Below are 17966 nucleotides of genomic sequence, written 5' to 3'. Positions count from 1 at the left end.
ATAATCGAAGTGGAAGAAATCAAAAGGAACTTGGATGGGGTATTGTTGCTCTATTGGAGGGTTACAGAGATGGACCGATGGTGCATATACAAAAAGTGGGTAGATTGGCACTAGGGGAGGTTGAGTGGAGTTGGTCTTAGCCATTGACTTTTCCTAGGATGGCATTGGGAAGGATCACATAGAAGGGGGAGAGAGAGGATATCAAGAGGCCTTGTAGTTGGTTGATGATGCCACAAGGGTGGAGAGAGGTGATGATGAGGGTGGTTTAATAAGCTAAACTTAATTAGCAAGATAAGACTAGATTCCTACTTATGAGAAAAGCACAAAAGATTTAGGTGATTTTGATAAAGGTCATGATGTCAAGTAGATAGAGGATGTTAGGAGCATCTGCAATAGTTATGTGAGATTTATTTAATTATTCATGGTTGATGTTGGATCACAATATCAATTTTAATAAAAAAAGTTTTATTTGATTCAAGTTTGAAAATTTTAATATGGAAAAGGGGGGTTTGCTGGAGATAGATCAGAAATACCATTTTAAACCTCTTTTAGTATTTCCAAAAGAAATTAGAGACACAACACAATTTTTTTTCTTCTTCCAGTTGTTTTAAAATAGGAAAAAAACAAATATGAAAATACTTTTATAAATTTATCATTGAATTTAAATGACACAACTTATATTGTATACCCCATTTCTTAGTTTTTTAAAATTGTGTTTTGAAAATAATTAGTACTTTTATAAGAATTAGAGTTTTAGGGTTTGAAAGATAAGTAGAAAAATATTTGAAAAAATAGATTGAAAATAATTTGCAAGAATATTCCCACTTTCATAGTATAATTTGATGTGTTTAAGATAGTTTGGTCCATGTGCCCACTTGTGGATCGTAGCTACACACACAAAAGGCACACAGAGTTAAATAAGATCAACACATGAATCAACCATTCATCTTTGGAAGCAATTTGTCAACAACTAGCCCAATGATGCTCATTCTTTGAATAAATCTTGAGAAGGATTTAAGGATGAAAAAGGGGGTTGGGTTAAAAAATACTTGTTTTGGTAGTTTTATTTCAATGGAAATTATTGAGACAAAACATCCCCTTTTCTCATAGATTTTTCAGAGGTGTTGAAAATCCATTTATCAAATGATTATGAAACATTTGCTTGTTTAATAGTGGGATCATATCATTTTATATATCTCTTTAAGTTTTAAAAATACCTAGTTTGGAAAAGACTTTGTGTCAAAATTAAATCTTGTCCCTTTATTTTGGAAAAGTCAAATCATGCATTGGAGAATAGGATAAATAACCAAGATAATAGTTTAGTAAATAGCTCTAGTATGACATGATCACCAGGGCATATGGATTGTGTTGTTTCACAATCTTGTTCCTCAAGCAAGCCAGTTTTAACACACAATTATGCAAGCAGAAGCTTGTTCATCTTATTTATCAACAAAAGCTTTTGTTGGCTCTCAATTTCACACCACATTGTTTCATTTATTCTTGATTATAAAATCTGGGGTGTAACACGAGGGAGGGTACCGGTTAATGGGGAGCAAACGAGGGTGGAGATTGGGGGTAGGTTCTTACAAATGGGGTACGCCAAACAAGTCCAGCGTTCAAAATAGACTGGGATTAGCAAGTTGAGAGTGCCAATTTCGTGGATTGAGAGTTGTGGGGTCTGATTTAGATTTTGCCCAAAAGTTTGAGGTTTGTTTTAGACTTTTTCTATTTTGAAATAGTCCCTTTTTAGTCCAGTTCGTCACTCATAGCTTTTTGATAATAAAAAATCTTCTAATCTCTTTGTAGTACTCCCTCCGTACCACGAAACATGTATAATATTTATTAAAATTTAGATGTATTTACATACTGTTTAGTGTCTAGATACATCTGAATTTAGATAAACTTTCAGACATGTTTCATGAGAGAGAGGAGTACTTCTAACACAAACATCAGCAATCAGATAATGATGTTTTTAGGTCGATTTACGAATGACTATTTCAGCCTTTGTTGAACACATCTCCAGACCCTCGTATCTTGTATTGTACATGCTCGCGAATACACGCCTCTTACCCACACACATGAAGGAAGTAGGGCCGGAGCCTCCTAGAGAATAAGAACTTGTGGGGGAAGTATAAGGCCACCACGAACCCCACGACGAACCCAGCCGCCGCACCGATGCTGGACGCATCGTTGATCCTGCGTAGCTTCAGCCGAATCCGGATAGGTCGAACGTGTATCCGCACCCTGAACCTCTTCTTGCACTTCTTGTCCAGCGGCGGCCCGCAGAGCCACGGGTTGCCGGTAAAGTTGGCCGACGGGAAGCGCTGCAGGGAGTCCGGCACGGGACCCGACAGCGAGTTGTCCGCGACGCTGAACAAAACTAGCCGTGAAAGGTTGCTCAGCTGCGCCGGAATTCGGCCGTCCAACTGGTTGTGCTGAAGGAAAAGGGTGTTCAGGTACGTCATGTTCGCGATGCCTGCAGGAATTCCACCTGAGAAGCTGTTGTTCGACAGATCCAGGTTAGTTATGTAGGACAGCTGGTCGGAGATGTTCTCTGGTAGAGGCCCTGAAAGCTTGTTGCCTGACAGGTCCAGAGAGGTCATGGAGCTGCAGAGTTGGAGCCCCTGTGGGAATGGACCTTCGAGTCCTAGGTTGCTTAGACGCAAACTGAGAACCCTGTCATCATAAGGGTGCCAGCATTCCACGCCGGTGAAGTCGCAAATGTTGATACCGAAAACGGTAAAATTCCATGAGGATTCGAGTATACCGTCCGGATCAATCAGCGATTGTTTGAGGTCCTTCAAGCACTGGACGTCAGAGTCACTGACATGCATATGGCCAAAGTACGGCGACGAGCTGCTCAGGAGCAGCATCTAGAAGACCTGCAGCTTCGTGTAACAATTCATCGTATGACCTGCCAGGTGCCACTTGATCCATCAAAATACGCACGATCGTGGATACTCTGTCATATCACATGATATAAAACGCAGTGGCAGAAGTCGGCTCTCGTGAACTCACCTGTTCTGCAGCTCCCAGCTGCTCACCGGCCAGTTATGCAGTAGAAAGGAGAGCCGCAAACGAGTAGAAATATACAGGAGAGATCGACTCCTTGGCTAAGAAGGAACATCTATGGGCGGAGGCAGAGGCACGAGCTTTTGGAATTTGGAATAATCGTCCAAAGCCTCCAGTCTCCGTAGACTCGTCGCCGAAACGTGTGGACTCCGATGGTAGATCTGGACGAAATGATCGTCGCGCTCCTATGCTATGAGACTGTGACTCCTCGTTGCTCTAATTCCGCCACGCCCAAGACATAAATTTATCACTGAATTGATGTAGACATCGAAAGCACGCACTGAAGACTGAAGCCGTTACATCATTCTACAGTTTGAATCGTCGGTAGTTAGACCGCGGCTGCTGCCTAGCCAAGCGGGTTCGCAAGTCCTCTGATTGAGATTGCTCCATGACAAGTCCAACCCAGTCAAACTGGTCGAGTGTTCTGTGTTGCCGAGATAAAAAAAACCAGAAATACCTGTTCTCATAAAATTTCTAGCTATCGTGATTAACAGCAATCCAAAGTGTACAGACAGAGATCAGGGAAGTAGCCAGTTGAACAAAATTCTTAGCACACGCGCTCTGCGAGCAGACGAAATGCATGGTCCATTCATTCAGGAAGAGCAAAACATGCAAATGGAAACAACAACACCGTGCAGTTCTAAGCTAGCGTCCAGTTAGTCAGGCTGTCAGCTAACACGGCTAGTGATGCCTTACCTCATTTTAGAACAGTGGACCACAGGCACTTGCTAAGTTGCCAGATGCACAATTGCACATAATGGGTGAAAGCTAGAACAGTTACTGCAGGAAAGAAAGTTTAGATGATTGACATGCATGCATTCAGCAAGAACAAAGCATGGAATGGGTGCGAAAAACACTGCCGAGCGCCTCCAAACCCTAGTCGCCGCCGCCGCCTCCCTCCCCCGGCGCCCCTATCTATCTCCTCCCTCCTCGCCGCCGCCAGGAGGCTCCGCTGGGAAAAGCCCAGTTGGGGACAGCGGCGGAGGGGTGTCTCCCCCCCGGGCGGCGTGTGAAAATAATATGGGTTTTGCGTTACCACAATTGTGGCCGCCCGGTGTGTATATATATCAGGAGATACAAGAGTTACAATGATGTACAATACGTGTAGGACACGTACACGAGAGGGACTACAATACAACTTCTAACACGGCGACCCCTGGTTGACGACGGTGGCGTGCCTCCTCGTCCGGATCCGGCAGCGCGGAGCAGCGGGATCCCGGCGGCCGGCGGCTCGACAGCGATGGAGATGAGGGACTCGACCCCCGCTCTGGGGTGGTGGCCCTGCTGCTGTGGACGGCGGCGCCGGGCTCGCTCGGGCCTGGTCGGCCGAGTCCTCGGCGGCAACGTGGGGGCGTCTGGCTGCATCCTAGCACCATGGTGGTGCTGGTGACCGGCCAGGCGGCGGGGGCGGCAAGCTGGACCTCCACCATCCAGTCCGGTCGGTGGTCGTGGTGGAATGGCGATCTCACGTGGCCATGGTGAAGCCGGTGGTGGCCGACACCCCTCTCCTTCTTCGGTGTCCCTCGCTTCTCGGCGGTGGTGGCTCAAGACGACGACTTTCATCCTGGGCCCCCTTCTCTAGTCCAGCTCAGGCTATCGAGGTCACGGTGTTCGGCCGAGGTGAAAACCCTACTCGGCGGCGACAGATGCTGGCCACGGCGACGCTTGCGGGCGCCGTTTCCTTCTTGGAGGCGTGTCCATGGCCCTCACCGTGCCTTCCCTCCCCTCAGATGCCGGTGGAAACCCTAAGTCCAATTCACCGGACTAGGCGGCAGCGGCGCCACGATGTCGTTATCTTCTTGAAGATGTCGTCTTGGCCATCTTGAGGGAGGCCGATGCCACTTTTGGAGTCTGGGGGCGATGTGTTGTAATGCCGGCGTCGGCCACTGCCTGAGGCTTGGGCTACTGGGGCGCTATGTACGACATGGTGGACGCAGCTTGGTCGACGTCTTTCTCTAGTCCGTCAAGGACCCTACCTTCTTCTCGCTGTCTCTTCTAAGCGCATGAGAGGAGGTACGTTGGTCCTAGCAGCCTCGGAGTGGAGGTCGGGCTTCGGCGGTGTCTTGCTTGGTTCGTGACGCGGCCCGGAGGCTATGTGCTCGTTCTCCTCGCCACTTATGGCTGAATGTTGGGCAGAGCGGGTCGTTTATCATCGAGTATGTAGAGGTTGTGTTGTTTGCCGCTCGGCAATGTATCATGGTGTTGGTGTGGAGTGGTAGCCTTCATGACGTTGTATCGTGGTGTGTGGAGTTGTAGCCTTCTTGACCTTGTTTCAGCCATCTTGGTCTTTTTTTCTATATGATTGATACACCTTCTAGGGTGTTATTCTCGAAAAAGAAAACACTGCCGAAGTTCAACCTTTGCCGCTCTGCGTTTTTCTTTACTAGACCGAACGGTGAACACCAATACCAGTTCTGTGTGTGTTCCCGTTGGAATGTCGAAATGAAACGAGTCGGAGAGCATGAATTATGACGCCCAGTGGTGCCTTGCATAATTGATTCTAGAAGAGTCGAAATATGCATTACAAGAGTAGCACCTGTACACTACGTTTCCTGGTTATCGGGTGAAAGCTAATCGCGGTCAAAAAAAAAGGTGAAAGCTAATCCTTTCAATATGCATTGCAAGAATTAATATTGCTGCTGGAAGTGCTCATTTGCCCCGTGAATAAATATGCGGACAATGTAGGAACGGAGCCTCTCAGAGCAGATGAAGCGGTGCGGGAAGTAGAAGGCCACCACGAAACCCGCGACGAAACCGACAGCCGCTCCGATACTGGACTCGTCGTTGATTCTGTGCAGCCTGATTCGTATCCATCCCTTTCTCTTCCCGGAGGCAGAGCACTCGTCCAGCGGTGCCTCGTAAAGCCCTTGGTTACCAACAAAGTTGGAAGCCGAAAACTTCTGTAGCATAGAAGGAATAGGCCCAGATAACAAGTTGTCCGCAACACTGAACGTAGTTAACCGAGTAAGCAGACTGAACTGCGGTGGAATTTGACCGCTGAGTTGGTTATGCTCAAGGTTGAGGGTATACAGATAATTCATGTTTGAGATATTTTGTGGGATTGAACCAGAAAAGCTATTGTACGAAAGATCTAGAGACATCAGATTTGGCATCTGCCGTGAGATATCGGGAGGAATCGGTCCTGAAAAATTGTTACTGGACAGATCCAGGCTAGTTATGCTTGAACAATTCAAAAGACCTTGAGGAAATGGGCCTTGAAGCCCTAGGTTGCTGAGACTCAAACTAGCAAGAATGTTCCCACCGTCACCGGAATACCAGCATCGCACACCGGAAAATTGGCAAATGAAATTGTTAGTGCTATTGGCGAAATCCCATGACGACTTGAGTACGCCACTGGGATCAATCACTGATTGTTGAACAGACTTCAGGCACTGGATATCAAGTTCAGAACCAAAACACAACAATGAGCTGCTCAAGAGCAGCAACCAAAGAAGAGACTTGTTACCAGTAGCCATCCGAGATGCACAGACGTGGAGTGGGACCAACAGTTTGCTCAGCCAGAAGTTGGAGTCAGCTTCTCAAATCTGGTGTTCCCCTGCACAAAACTTGTGTAAGAAAAATACTAGAACACACTGGTTATAAAAACAAGTAATAATAATTTGCTCATACATGGAGACACCACAACAATTCCTCCGAAAAGGCAAATGTCAAGTCAAAGTGCACTCGTTTTGTTGATTTCATGTAATACTGAGATGCTTCTGAAAACTCACCAGTTGATCCAGCCAAATCAGAAGCCATGATTGTCATGGATGAACCAGTGCAGCCCTTTTATAATAGAGAATCCCTCCACTGGAGGGAATACTTTTCTTCTGTCCATTCCTGAAGTCTTATTTTCTTCTAAACTTGGAAAAGGATTTGCCACAAGAATACAGGGAATTCTACCTACTGTGAACAGTCCACATTCTGAGCAGTCTACTCACGTCACAAGAACGGCAAGAAGGCACATGGCAGAAAGACCGATATCCAGCGTCCTTGATAGCTTCCACTCGGTAGAACTGTCATCGAGGAATGTGGAGGGAGCATAATTGGCTAGCAGGATAGGATTCTGAGCTCTCTTGTAGGAACTCTGATCTTAGGGTCTCGCCAGCCTAATTGCTCCAAAATGTCATGGATTTTCAGAAAACATGAATGGATATAATTGCTATAACACTACATAAAAATTGTGATGAAGAAATACGGTCATGTGCCTTCTCTACATACATCGAAACTGGTACAGTTAATAAAATATAACTATCAAAGTTGCTTCAATTTTTCTGTTACATGACACATATTATTCATATATAATGCATCTTTAAGAAAAAGTATTCACTTGACAAAAAATACCGAATAGAGAGCACGAACGTACCCTGGTGGAGAAAATCTGGACACTCTTGGCAGAAAACACAAGATGCATTATTCTCACTCTTCCACACCTATGAAATATGAAGTTTTCTCCTGTATATTTTCTTCATATAGCTGATCGAATTTGATAATTAATGCTGGTTTGATTGGAAATTATCAAAATAATTTGGAAGAGTGATCACCAATATTTATTTTTCTTTTAAAACCTCGAAAAGAGTAAAGATGAAAATAGTTCCAAAACAAGTGAGTGTCATATGGGGAAGGCGTAGGCACGGAGCCTCTCAGAGAAGATGAAGTTGTGCGGGAAGTAGAAGGCCACCACAAATCCCAAGGCAAATCTGACAGCCGCTCCGATGGTGGACTAATCGCTGATTTTGTGGAACCTGATATGTACGGGTCTGCATCTGCTTCTCCTGGGGCACTTGTCCAACGGTGGACCACAAAAGCCCTGGTTACCACAAAAACATGAAGCATCAAACTTCTGTAGCACAGGAGGAATATGACCACTGGTTGTGCTGAAGGTTGAGGGAAGTCAGACACCAGATTTGTGATACTATCTGGAATGAAAGATCCAGAGATGACAGATACCACAGACGCCATGAGATGCCAGGAGGGATCGGTCCTGAAAATTTGTTATTTGACAGGTCCTGAGGTCCAGCATGCTCATGCTTGTACAATATTGAAGACCTTGAGGAAATCGGCCTTCAAGTCCTAGGTTGCCGAGACCCAAAGCGTAAACCCTGTCGTCCTGGTGCCAGCATTCCACGCCAGTAAATCGGCATGTCAAACCGTTGGTGCTATTAGCAAAATCCCATGACGACTTGAGTACGCCTCTGGCATCAACCACTGATTGTTGTACAGACTTCAGGCACAAGTTCAGAACCAAAAAACAAAGATGAGCACCTCAAGAGCAGAAACAAAAGGAGGAACTTGGTATCATCCACCATCACAAGCGTGGAGTGAAACAAACAGCCGCTTGGGTGAAAATTGGAGATTGGCAGGTGCCACCTAGTGAAAACTTGTGTAAGAATACTTGAACACTATAAAAAGGGATGAATTACATTGCTCGCACATGACACGTGAAGAAAAATCCTATAAAATCTTACCAGTTGATCCAGGCAAAGCAGAACCCATCACCTGCGTAGTTGAACGGGCACAGCTCTTAACAGAGCCAATCCCTTCAGTGGAGCACAGACTTTTCTTCTGCTAATTAATTCGTCAGGTCGAGAGCAAAGACAGCGCTTCCCCCCGTAACTACTCCCTCCATTCTAAAATAATTGAAGTTCTAGTTTTTTGCTAAGTCAAACTTTTCTAAGTTTGACTGATTTTTTATATAAAAATGTCAATATTTACAACATCCAATCTGTATAGTATAAAATTCAATGTATGGTGAATCTAATAAAAATAAAATGGTGTTCTAGATGTCCATATATTTTTCTACACATTTGGTCAAACTTTAACAGTTTGACTTAGGACAATACCTGAACTTCAATTATTTTGGAATGGAGGGAGTAGTAGGCAGTCAGATTACTTGGTAAAACCACAACTTGGCAATAGGTCAAAAAATTGCTTCATATTGCAAAACGCATGAACAAGATCAGACAAACACGCATCAGCATAAGAGGTTTCACAACTTTGTTATTTATTTGAATCATGAGGTTTGTAATATTCATTTAAATGTACACGTACTTCACTCTTGTGACACGCACACAACTTGTTTGCCAACATTTTTACCACTGAATAGACCAACAAAGGCAGCAGGAGCATTCTCTAGCCCAATGCTCATGTCTTCTACATACACAATCTTGTCATCCCTATAATGCTTGGCCACGTCATCGAGGAACTGTGGGAATAAGTTGAGGAAATCGCTTTGGATGAAGCCCTGCATCTTTATCCGTTTCGGTACCAGGCAGAAGAGGTTGTGGATCCCTACAGGATCGGTCATGCCGTGTTGGGAGACCATCCCGCATACCGCAATGCGACCATGCAACCGCATGTTGACAAGTACAGCATCTAGCATTGATCCGCCAACGTTCTCAAAGTAGATGTCGATACCTTCAGGAAAGTACCTAAACGGCAAAGATAAAATAATTACAGTGTCATTATTGTAGGATTCAGCATGCTATCATTAGATCACCCTCATTTTGTACACGTCTTCGTGCTCATAAGAAATGACGTGTGTTAACTTCGAGTTAGGGTTTAGTGTCCATTCACCATCTGGTTCCTAAACCAAACACACCACAATGCTAGTACGGAGGTGGGCGTCAGAATTCAAGGTAGGTTCATGATTCATCAATGGCTCATTCTGTTAATATGACTATTATGATGTTCATTCCAACCTAGCTTGATACTTCAATGTTTATATAAGTTCATGTTATCTTACTGAAGAAGAAGCTCTGACCTTTTTAAGGCTGCAGTCAAATCAGGCTCCTCTTTGTAATTAAAAGCTGCATCAAAGCCAAACTTATCTTTTAGGAGCTCAACCTGAAACATTATTGCAGACCGTCAGTGATACAGCTAAGCAGGTAATTATTCATACTACTAGTTTGATGAGCACTTTCTGATTTGTTCCAGCACTTCCGACAACATAGCATCCATGAAGCTTTGCAAGTTGACCAACAATCTGACCAACTGCCCCTGATGCAGCAGAGACAAATACAAACTCGCCTTTCTCCGGTGAGCAGAGCTCATAGAATCCAGCATAAGCTGTGAAACCAGGCATGCCTGTGGGGAAAACCAGCATATTAGTAAGCATGTTGAATAACAAAAATTGTTCACATACATCAATATCAGAAACATTAGCTACATGGATCAATATACACTAGTCCCGGTTACAACATTGCCTACCTATTACAACAACCCTCTGTTTAAAATAGCCGGTTATAGCCTCGCTATAGCCTTTCGCGAGGCCTGCGGCTACGGATAGAGCCTTCAAAGGCTAAACTGAAATAGACGCTAATAGCCCGGCTATAGTTATTTAGCCCTAGTTTAGCCCAATAGCGGCTATCTTCCCACTCAACGGGCCTAAAAAATTCTGACCCAAAATTTTCCGAGCGGCCCAATTTATGGACACCACTGTGTCATGAACTACTGCTACTTAATGATGCTGTAATATTTGGACATAACTATGTCCTTAACTATCTGTGAATATGTTTTGGACAGAACTATCTATTAACTATGTTTTGGTTATGTGCATCTCTTATGTGACTATGTTACTATGTTATGCATCTGTGAATTATTGATGCATATACTATATGCGATTATATGCTACATCAATTATTGATTTTTTTTCCTATTATTTAGCAAAATCAGCTATATGGCCTTTAGAGCATCTCCAGTCACGCCCCCAAACCGTCCCCCAAACCGCGCCGGATTGAGCGTTTGGGGGATGTGTTTTGTTCGTGCCGCGTTTGGGGGACGTTGCTCCCCAGCCGCGTCCCCCAAACGCCGCCCCCAAACATTAAAAATACTTCTTTTTTAACATAGAACCATTTATCAAATATAGCATATGAATAAAAATGTTTGCGAGGATTGTTTTCAAATTAAAATAAAACAAACAATAAAACAAGTAAACAAATAAAATAAATAGGGCTAGATGCTAGATCAAGGTGCCACGGTATTTCCTTTGATCCTCCACAAATGCGAAGGTAGTCGTCCTGTGTATCGGCAGGTGCTCCGTATGCAAGCATCCTCATGGCGGCGGTGTACTTCTGAATCGACGAGAACCCGACAACGCCTACAGCGTCGAGCTTGAGCTTGAAGTAGGGGTCGAACTCTCAAACGCCGTGGAGGATATTCATGAACAGCCCCTTGCTCATCCTGTACCGGCGCCGAAAATTGTCGGCATGTGTTGCATCGTCGGCGAAGTAGTCGTTGTGCAGCATGGCATGCCCCTCCATCCTCTGCCGAGGCTTGGACTTCCTTCTCCCCGGCCTTGATCCTCCGTGGCGCGGCCTCTTCCTCTTCTCCGCCTCGGCATCAAGCATGTCCTGGAGGGACGCGATGATCGCAAATGCTCCCGGAGGTCGTCGTCGAAGGCTTGCTCGTCCTCCAGCAGCAGGGCAACCATCTCATCATCGCTATCCATGTCTACAAGCAAAATCAATGGTTAAAATTGCACCGAGGAAAACGACGCAACGAACAGCGGCCAATCGCGCATACCAGGCAAGTCGTCGAGCACCTTCTGTGCGCGAAGGTGGGGCGGATTTGACGCCGCGTTCTGGGACGCGATGGCCAAGCGGTGGCGGCGGAACGACCAGCGGGAGCGCCAGCCGCGGCGACGGCGCCGACTCTCAGAAGAGATCAGACGCTCAAACGGCTGGCAAATCCGGCAGCGGCGGAGGGGTGGGAGGCGCGGGAAGGAAGGAGCGACGAGAAAAAAAGCGCGAATCAACGGTTTATGCAACACGTCGCCGACATGTGGGAGCCCGCGTCGCTTATCGTCGCTTTTCGTTGTGTCCGGCGTGCCCGGAGCGTCCCCTGTGGGACGGGGACGGCCTCGGCGCGCCGGACACCGTATCGGGTCGCGCCGGACAAAAATGGGCTTTGGGGGACGCGGCTGGAACCGTTTTTTTTTTATCCGGCGCGCCCCAAATTGCTTTGGGGGACGCTTTGGGGGACGCGACTGGAGATGCTCTTAGCCTGCTATAGCCCGGCTATAGCCTTTTGTAGCTCCAAAAATCGCCGCGGCTATAAGCAATAGTCCGCTATTTTAACCGGAGCAACAACCTCCATAAGAACCTCAGCCCCACCACATGACAGTAATTTCACATGCCACCGCCAGTTCATCTCAGCAACAAAGAATAGTCTATTCCACATCCCCTCAACCACACAACATTTATTCATTTGATAAGGCTTTCTAAAATGAATGTAATGTGCCTGGTGCTCTATAACGGGCAATAGATTTACTCGTTGGAATGATTGCATATTTTCACTCATGATATCTACTGTCTATGCTTCAGAATTCAACTGAATGACTAAAATCATCTGTAAGGAACTAACCGAGAAGCCCCAAATGATACGAGAGTGGTATGTCACTTTGCTGAATCTTATTGAGCTGCTCAGGCTTTTCGATCAGGCTGTACTCCTCCCAGCCAGTCATTCCCGAAACAATGTCGCCCGTGCTGAACCCCGGATGCGTGGAATCCACCACTCTCGCCACGCCCAGCCCTTCTATAACCTTGACAGATCAACAAATTCTCTGATCAGTAAACGAATTATCATCCATGCACACCTGATTCCTTGAGCAACCAGCAACAAGGGCGACCAGTCTGTCAGACGGAATGCCAACTGAAGATTTGGGGAAAAGACGAACCGATCCGGGCTTGAACGGGGGGATGTAGGAGTTGTGGTTGTCCCGCATCCGGCCGCGCATGTAGGGGTCGCAGGAGAGGTAGAGGTTCTTCACCAGCACGGCCGGGCCGGCGGCGCCGTCGGGGACGCGCAGCGGCACGGGGCCGCCGTCGACGAGCAGCATGTCGTCCTCCCTCGGCGCGCCGGTGATGTACTCCCGCAGCACCACCTTCCTGTTCCTCGCCGTCGGCACCTCCGCCGCGGGCTTCGCTTGCTCCATATGCCGCCGTTCGTCCGGGAGTAGAGTTTGGCTAGCCTCCTTGGCTCCTTCGCCTGGTCCGTCGAGCGTTTTGGTAGGTTGGAGTGGAACTCACCGGGGTCTATACTTTGTCAAGAGTGAAGACAGTGCTTCTCCGGGGGTGTTTGGTGTGGCTTTTTTTGGCTTTTGGCTTTGGCAAAAGCCACCAAAAGCACCTAAATAGGTGCTTTTTTTGGCTTTTGGATTTTAGAAGCCAAAAACAAAGATCCTATTCTTTTGGCTTCTAAAATCCAAAAGCCAAAAAAAGCACCTATTTAGGTGCTTTTGGTGGCTTTTGCCAAAGTCAAAAGCCAAAAAAAGCCACACCAAACACCAAACTTGCAAAGATAGCTACAGCTTCTTTATACGTTGTTGTTTATTCGGTTTATACTAGATTGTCTGATTCATAATTATAAACTTGAAATATTTCGTATTCGTATTTTTAATAAAGGAAAAGCGGTGTGCATCAACTGATGCATATGCTGAGGTGATGCTCCCTTTTCGAAAAAAAAGCAGTGCTTCTGCTAGTAAATAATAGACACCAGGAAGATGATAAAACCACAACTTGGTAATAATAGGTCGAAATATCCACTTCACAGTGCACAAAGAATGAACAAGATGAGACAAACACACATCAACATGAGAGGTTTCACAATTTTTATTATTTATTCGAATCACGAGAGGTTTCACAATTTTTATTATTTATTTGAATCACGAGAGGTTTGCAATATCCATCTGATTGTACACGTCCTTCACTCTTGTGACACACACACGACTTGCTTGCCGATATTTTTACCACTGAATAGACCAACAAATGCAGAAGGTGCATTCTCTAGCCCAACGCTCATGTCTTCTACATACACAATCTTACCATTCCTGTAATGCTTGGCCATATCATCGAGGAACTGTGGGAATAAGTCGAGGAAATCGCTTTGAATGAACCCCTGCATCTTTATCCGTTTCGGTACCAAGCAGAAGAGGTTGTGGATCCCTACAGGATCGGTCATGCCGTGTTGGGAGACCATCCCGCATACCGCAATGCGACCATGTTTACGCATGTTGACAAGTACCGCATCTAGCATTGATCCGCCGACGTTCTCAAAGTATATGTCGACACCTTTAGGAAAGTACCTAAACGGCAAAGACAGTGTTATTATGCTCAATATCTACCAATTTCAATAGACTAATTTCAAAATAAATAAATAAAGGTAAGCAGATGATGCCAACAAAGACTAGCTTAATTTATAGGATGTTTGATTTGAGGGCACACCTCACCCTAGGATTCAACATGCTATCATTAGACCACCCTCATTTTGTACTCGTCTTCATGCTCATAAGAAATGACGTGTGTTAGCTTGGAGTTAGGGTTTAGGGTACATTCAGCATCTGGTTCCTAAACCAAACACACCAAAATGCTAGTATGGAGGTGGGCCTCATAATTCAAGGTAGCTTCATGATTCATCAATGACTCATTCTGCTAATATGACTGGTAGATGTTCATTCCACCTATCGTGATACTTCGATTTTTACATAAGTTCATATTGTATCTTATTGAAGGAGAAGCTCTGACCTTTTTAAGGCTGCAGTCAAGTCAGGCTCCTCTTTGTAATTAAAAGCTGTATCAAAGCCAAATTTATCTTTTAGGAGCTCAACCTGAAACAGTGTTGCATACCGTTAATGATACAGCTAAACAGTGTTGATACTACTATTTTGATGAGTACTTTCTGATTTGTTCCAGCACTTCCGACAACATAGCATCCATGAAGCTTTGCAAGTTGACCAACAATCTGACCCACTGCCCCTGATGCAGCAGAGACAAATACAAACTCTCCTTTCTTCGGTGAGCAGAGCTCATAGAATCCAGCATAAGCCGTGAAACCAGGCATGCCTGTGGGGAAAACCGGCATACTAGTAAGCATGTTGAATAAAAGAAAATGTCCACATACATCAATATCAGCACATGAGGTACATGGAGAAGTGTACACTATTCTCTGATTACAACATTGCCTACCTGTTACAACAATCGCATGAATAGACCACTCGATAACAACCTCAACCCCACCACATGCAACTAATTTCACATGCCATCACCAGCAACCAAAAATAGTCCATTCCACATCCCCTCAACCACACAACATTTATTCATTTGAGAAGGCTTTCTAAAAGAAATGTAATGTGCCTGGTGCTCCTTAAAGGGCAATAGTTTTAGTCGTTGGCATGATTGCATATTTTCATTCATGATGTCTACTGCCTATTCTTCACAAAATTTTAAATAGCAAGCTATAGCCTTGACCTACCGCTGCGGCTATGCCATTTATAGGCTAAATAAGGTTTAAAAAAACTGCTAATAGCTGGCTATAGCCCTAATTAGCCTCTAATTTAGCCGCTAAATCTCTTGTGTTTTGAATTTCTCTTCTCTTTTCTTCTCTTTTCTTATTTTCTGAGTTTGCCTTCAATATGATTAGATAAAGCTTGTGAGTTGAATAATTAAATACTTGTTTACCATGAATAGTTGAATAAGTTGCATCATGAATCGTGTTTGAGTCATAGTTTTCCACTTTTTTTTTTGGTAAGATATGATTGAAATACTCCAAAAATAATTTAAAAAAAACGCGAAATGGAATAGCCCGCTATAGCCCAACTATAGCCTCCGAAAATGTGAAGCCTAAACGAAATAGCCCGGTATTTTAAACTATGATTTTCTTCAGAATTATACTGAATGATTAAAATCATCGGTAAAAACTAACCGAGAAGCCCCAAATGATACGAGAGCGGTATGTCACTTTGCTGAATCTTGTTCAGCTGCTCAGGCTTTTCGATCAGGCTGTACTCCTCCCAGCCAGTCATTCCCGACACAATGTCACCCGCACTGAACCCCGGATGAGTGGAATCCACCACTCTCGCCAAGCCCAGCCCTTCTATAACCTTGACAGATCAACAAATTCCCTGATCAGTAAACACACCATCCATGCACGGTGTTTTGAGCAACCAACAACGACAGAGACCAGTGTGTCACAACCGATGGCCAACTGAAAATTAGGTAAAAACGAACCGAGCCGGGCTTGAACGAGGGGATGTAGGAGCTGTGGTTGTCCCGCATCCGGCCGCGCATGTAGGGGTCGCAGGAGAGGTAGAGGTTCTTCACCAGCACGGCCGGGCCGGCGGCGCCGTCGGGGACGCGCAGTGGCACGGCGCCGCCGTCGACGAGCAGCATGTCGTCCTCCCTCGGCGCGCGGGTGATGTACTCCCGCAGCACCACCTTCCTGTTCGTCGCCGTCGGCACCTCCGCCGCGGTCTTCGCTTGCTCCATGCCGCCGTCGGTCGGGGAGTAGATCGAGTTTGGCTGGCTTCTCCCGCCTGGTCCGTGGAGCAATTACTGGAACTCGCCGGGGTTTTGGTAGCTGTCTATTTGATGCGGGTGGGACGGCGTGGTCGGGCGGGTGTAGCTGAATCGGACGGCCGTGAGCAAAACCTTGTTGGGAGGAGGGTGCATCGTGCCGTGAGCAATGCACCGTTGTACACGAGGGTCACACACTCGCCCTCCTAGCACAGGTGTCAAATGACTCGATTGTGGACTAGCGAATTTCATTATACTCAATTTGAAATGTCTGATTTTTCTTTAAAGATGAAATCTCTCTTAGAGATACTCCACAACCACAATCCTACCAAATTTAGTTTCTCTCGAGATTTCAGGAGTAGGAACCAAGGTCGAGCGACTTTTGCGGAGGTGTAGTGGAGGCGGCCGATGCAAGGTACGGTGGTGGTCAGCGTGCGCAAGGAGGTGGGGGCAGCGGTGTGGTGGATTAGGAGAAATTCCTGGTATGTTTCCCTCCTGGTAAGCAGATCATTGATCTAGTGGACATTCCATCGATTAATCTAAAGGAAGGCTCTGATCTTGAGAGAGTCACTGTGAATATTATGGGGTGGGAGGGCGACATACCGGATATGGGAGGTCTGCAAGAATGATGGGTACAGATAAGGGGGATCCCTCCTAAATGAGTATCTTGGAAGGTGATTGCACAAATTGCCAAAACTCTGGGACTGCTTCTGGATGTGGACTGGGCTACAATTTTGCGATCCTTTAATGAAGTTGTCCGTGTCAAGCTAGATGTCAAGGACACGAGGCACACTCCTGAGGAGAGGGGGTATGTTATGAAGAAAAAATTCTATTGGATCTTATTCACTGTGGAGAATGAAGGAGAGGCTAGTGGTTCCAAGGCGATGAATGATGACAATGGCGATGATCATGATGAGGATCATACAAAAGATGATGGGTTTGATGGACTAGAAGATGTGAATGAGACTCATGAAGACAAAAACCATACTCCTAGTAATGGTGTAGCTTTGGGTAACATCCCTCCTGCCCCAATTGATCAACGACATGGTGCTAAAACTTGGGTAGTTCGTGACAAGTGTGATGGCTACAAAAAAATTCAGGTGCTAGTGGACTGTGATCTGGTTACTGAAGAAGAGGTAGATGAGGAGATTATGATAGATGTAGCTGATGTCACTGGAAGACTCCGGGATGTGGCGTTGGCAGAGGACAGTAGTGCTAGATTTGAAAATGATAATGTAGAAATGGAAGATGATGGGGAATCAGTGGAAACAAAAAATGATGAATGGACAAGCAACACACAAAATAATGGTGATAATATTTATGAAGAGAAAGATGGGATGGCTAAAGACAGAGTATCAAAATCGTTCAAAGCTTGTGGTGCTGAAACAAATGGGAGGGATGAGATGCAGTTTCAAAAAATAGTGGATCCTACACCGGCTGAAGCAAATGTGATGGCTAAGAAGAAAAAGGACCAGAAATGGGGCACTATTGTCCCTATTAGACATAGTGGGAGATTGATTCATGATGGCATGACTGTTATGGACAAGGCCAAAGCTCTATAAGAAATTAAGAACTTAGAGAAACCTAAGCAAGGTAAACCCAAAA

At 45.5% G+C, this 17966-nt stretch overlaps 3 protein-coding genes and 2 pseudogenes across 3 annotated transcripts; all 5 read right to left on the bottom strand.

The window, feature by feature from the left end:
• Window positions 1–1949: 1949 nt before the first annotated feature.
• LOC124660715 lies at window positions 1950–2906 on the bottom strand (annotated as a pseudogene).
• A 2793-nt stretch (window positions 2907–5699) lies between these two features.
• On the bottom strand, window positions 5700–6548 carry LOC124662697 (probably inactive leucine-rich repeat receptor-like protein kinase At5g48380). Its single transcript, XM_047200505.1, has one exon. It carries the CDS (start codon window positions 6546–6548, stop codon window positions 5700–5702), a length of 849 nt encoding a protein of 282 aa, XP_047056461.1.
• A 1033-nt stretch (window positions 6549–7581) lies between these two features.
• Window positions 7582–8381, bottom strand: LOC124660716 (annotated as a pseudogene).
• Window positions 8382–9059: 678 nt separating this feature from the next.
• LOC124660713 (2-alkenal reductase (NADP(+)-dependent)-like) lies at window positions 9060–13006 on the bottom strand. The gene is made up of 5 exons (XM_047198530.1): window positions 12749–13006; window positions 12436–12613; window positions 9992–10158; window positions 9836–9918; window positions 9060–9503 (listed from the first exon to the last, which is right to left on the bottom strand). The coding sequence occupies exons 1-5, from the start codon at window positions 13004–13006 to the stop codon at window positions 9125–9127; spliced, it is 1065 nt and encodes a 354-aa protein (XP_047054486.1). The 3' UTR covers window positions 9060–9124.
• Window positions 13007–13658: 652 nt separating this feature from the next.
• On the bottom strand, window positions 13659–16384 carry LOC124660714 (2-alkenal reductase (NADP(+)-dependent)-like). The gene is made up of 5 exons (XM_047198531.1): window positions 16077–16384; window positions 15772–15949; window positions 14746–14912; window positions 14595–14677; window positions 13659–14155 (listed from the first exon to the last, which is right to left on the bottom strand). The coding sequence occupies exons 1-5, from the start codon at window positions 16332–16334 to the stop codon at window positions 13777–13779; spliced, it is 1065 nt and encodes a 354-aa protein (XP_047054487.1). The 5' UTR covers window positions 16335–16384; the 3' UTR covers window positions 13659–13776.
• Between the last annotated feature and the right edge of the window lie 1582 nt (window positions 16385–17966).

This window comes from Lolium rigidum, chromosome 6 (assembly GCF_022539505.1).
Source record: "Lolium rigidum isolate FL_2022 chromosome 6, APGP_CSIRO_Lrig_0.1, whole genome shotgun sequence".
Lineage (NCBI taxonomy): Eukaryota > Viridiplantae > Streptophyta > Magnoliopsida > Poales > Poaceae > Lolium > Lolium rigidum.
Note: the sequence above shows the minus strand (reverse complement) of the source record. Positions and strands in the feature narration are given on the sequence as shown.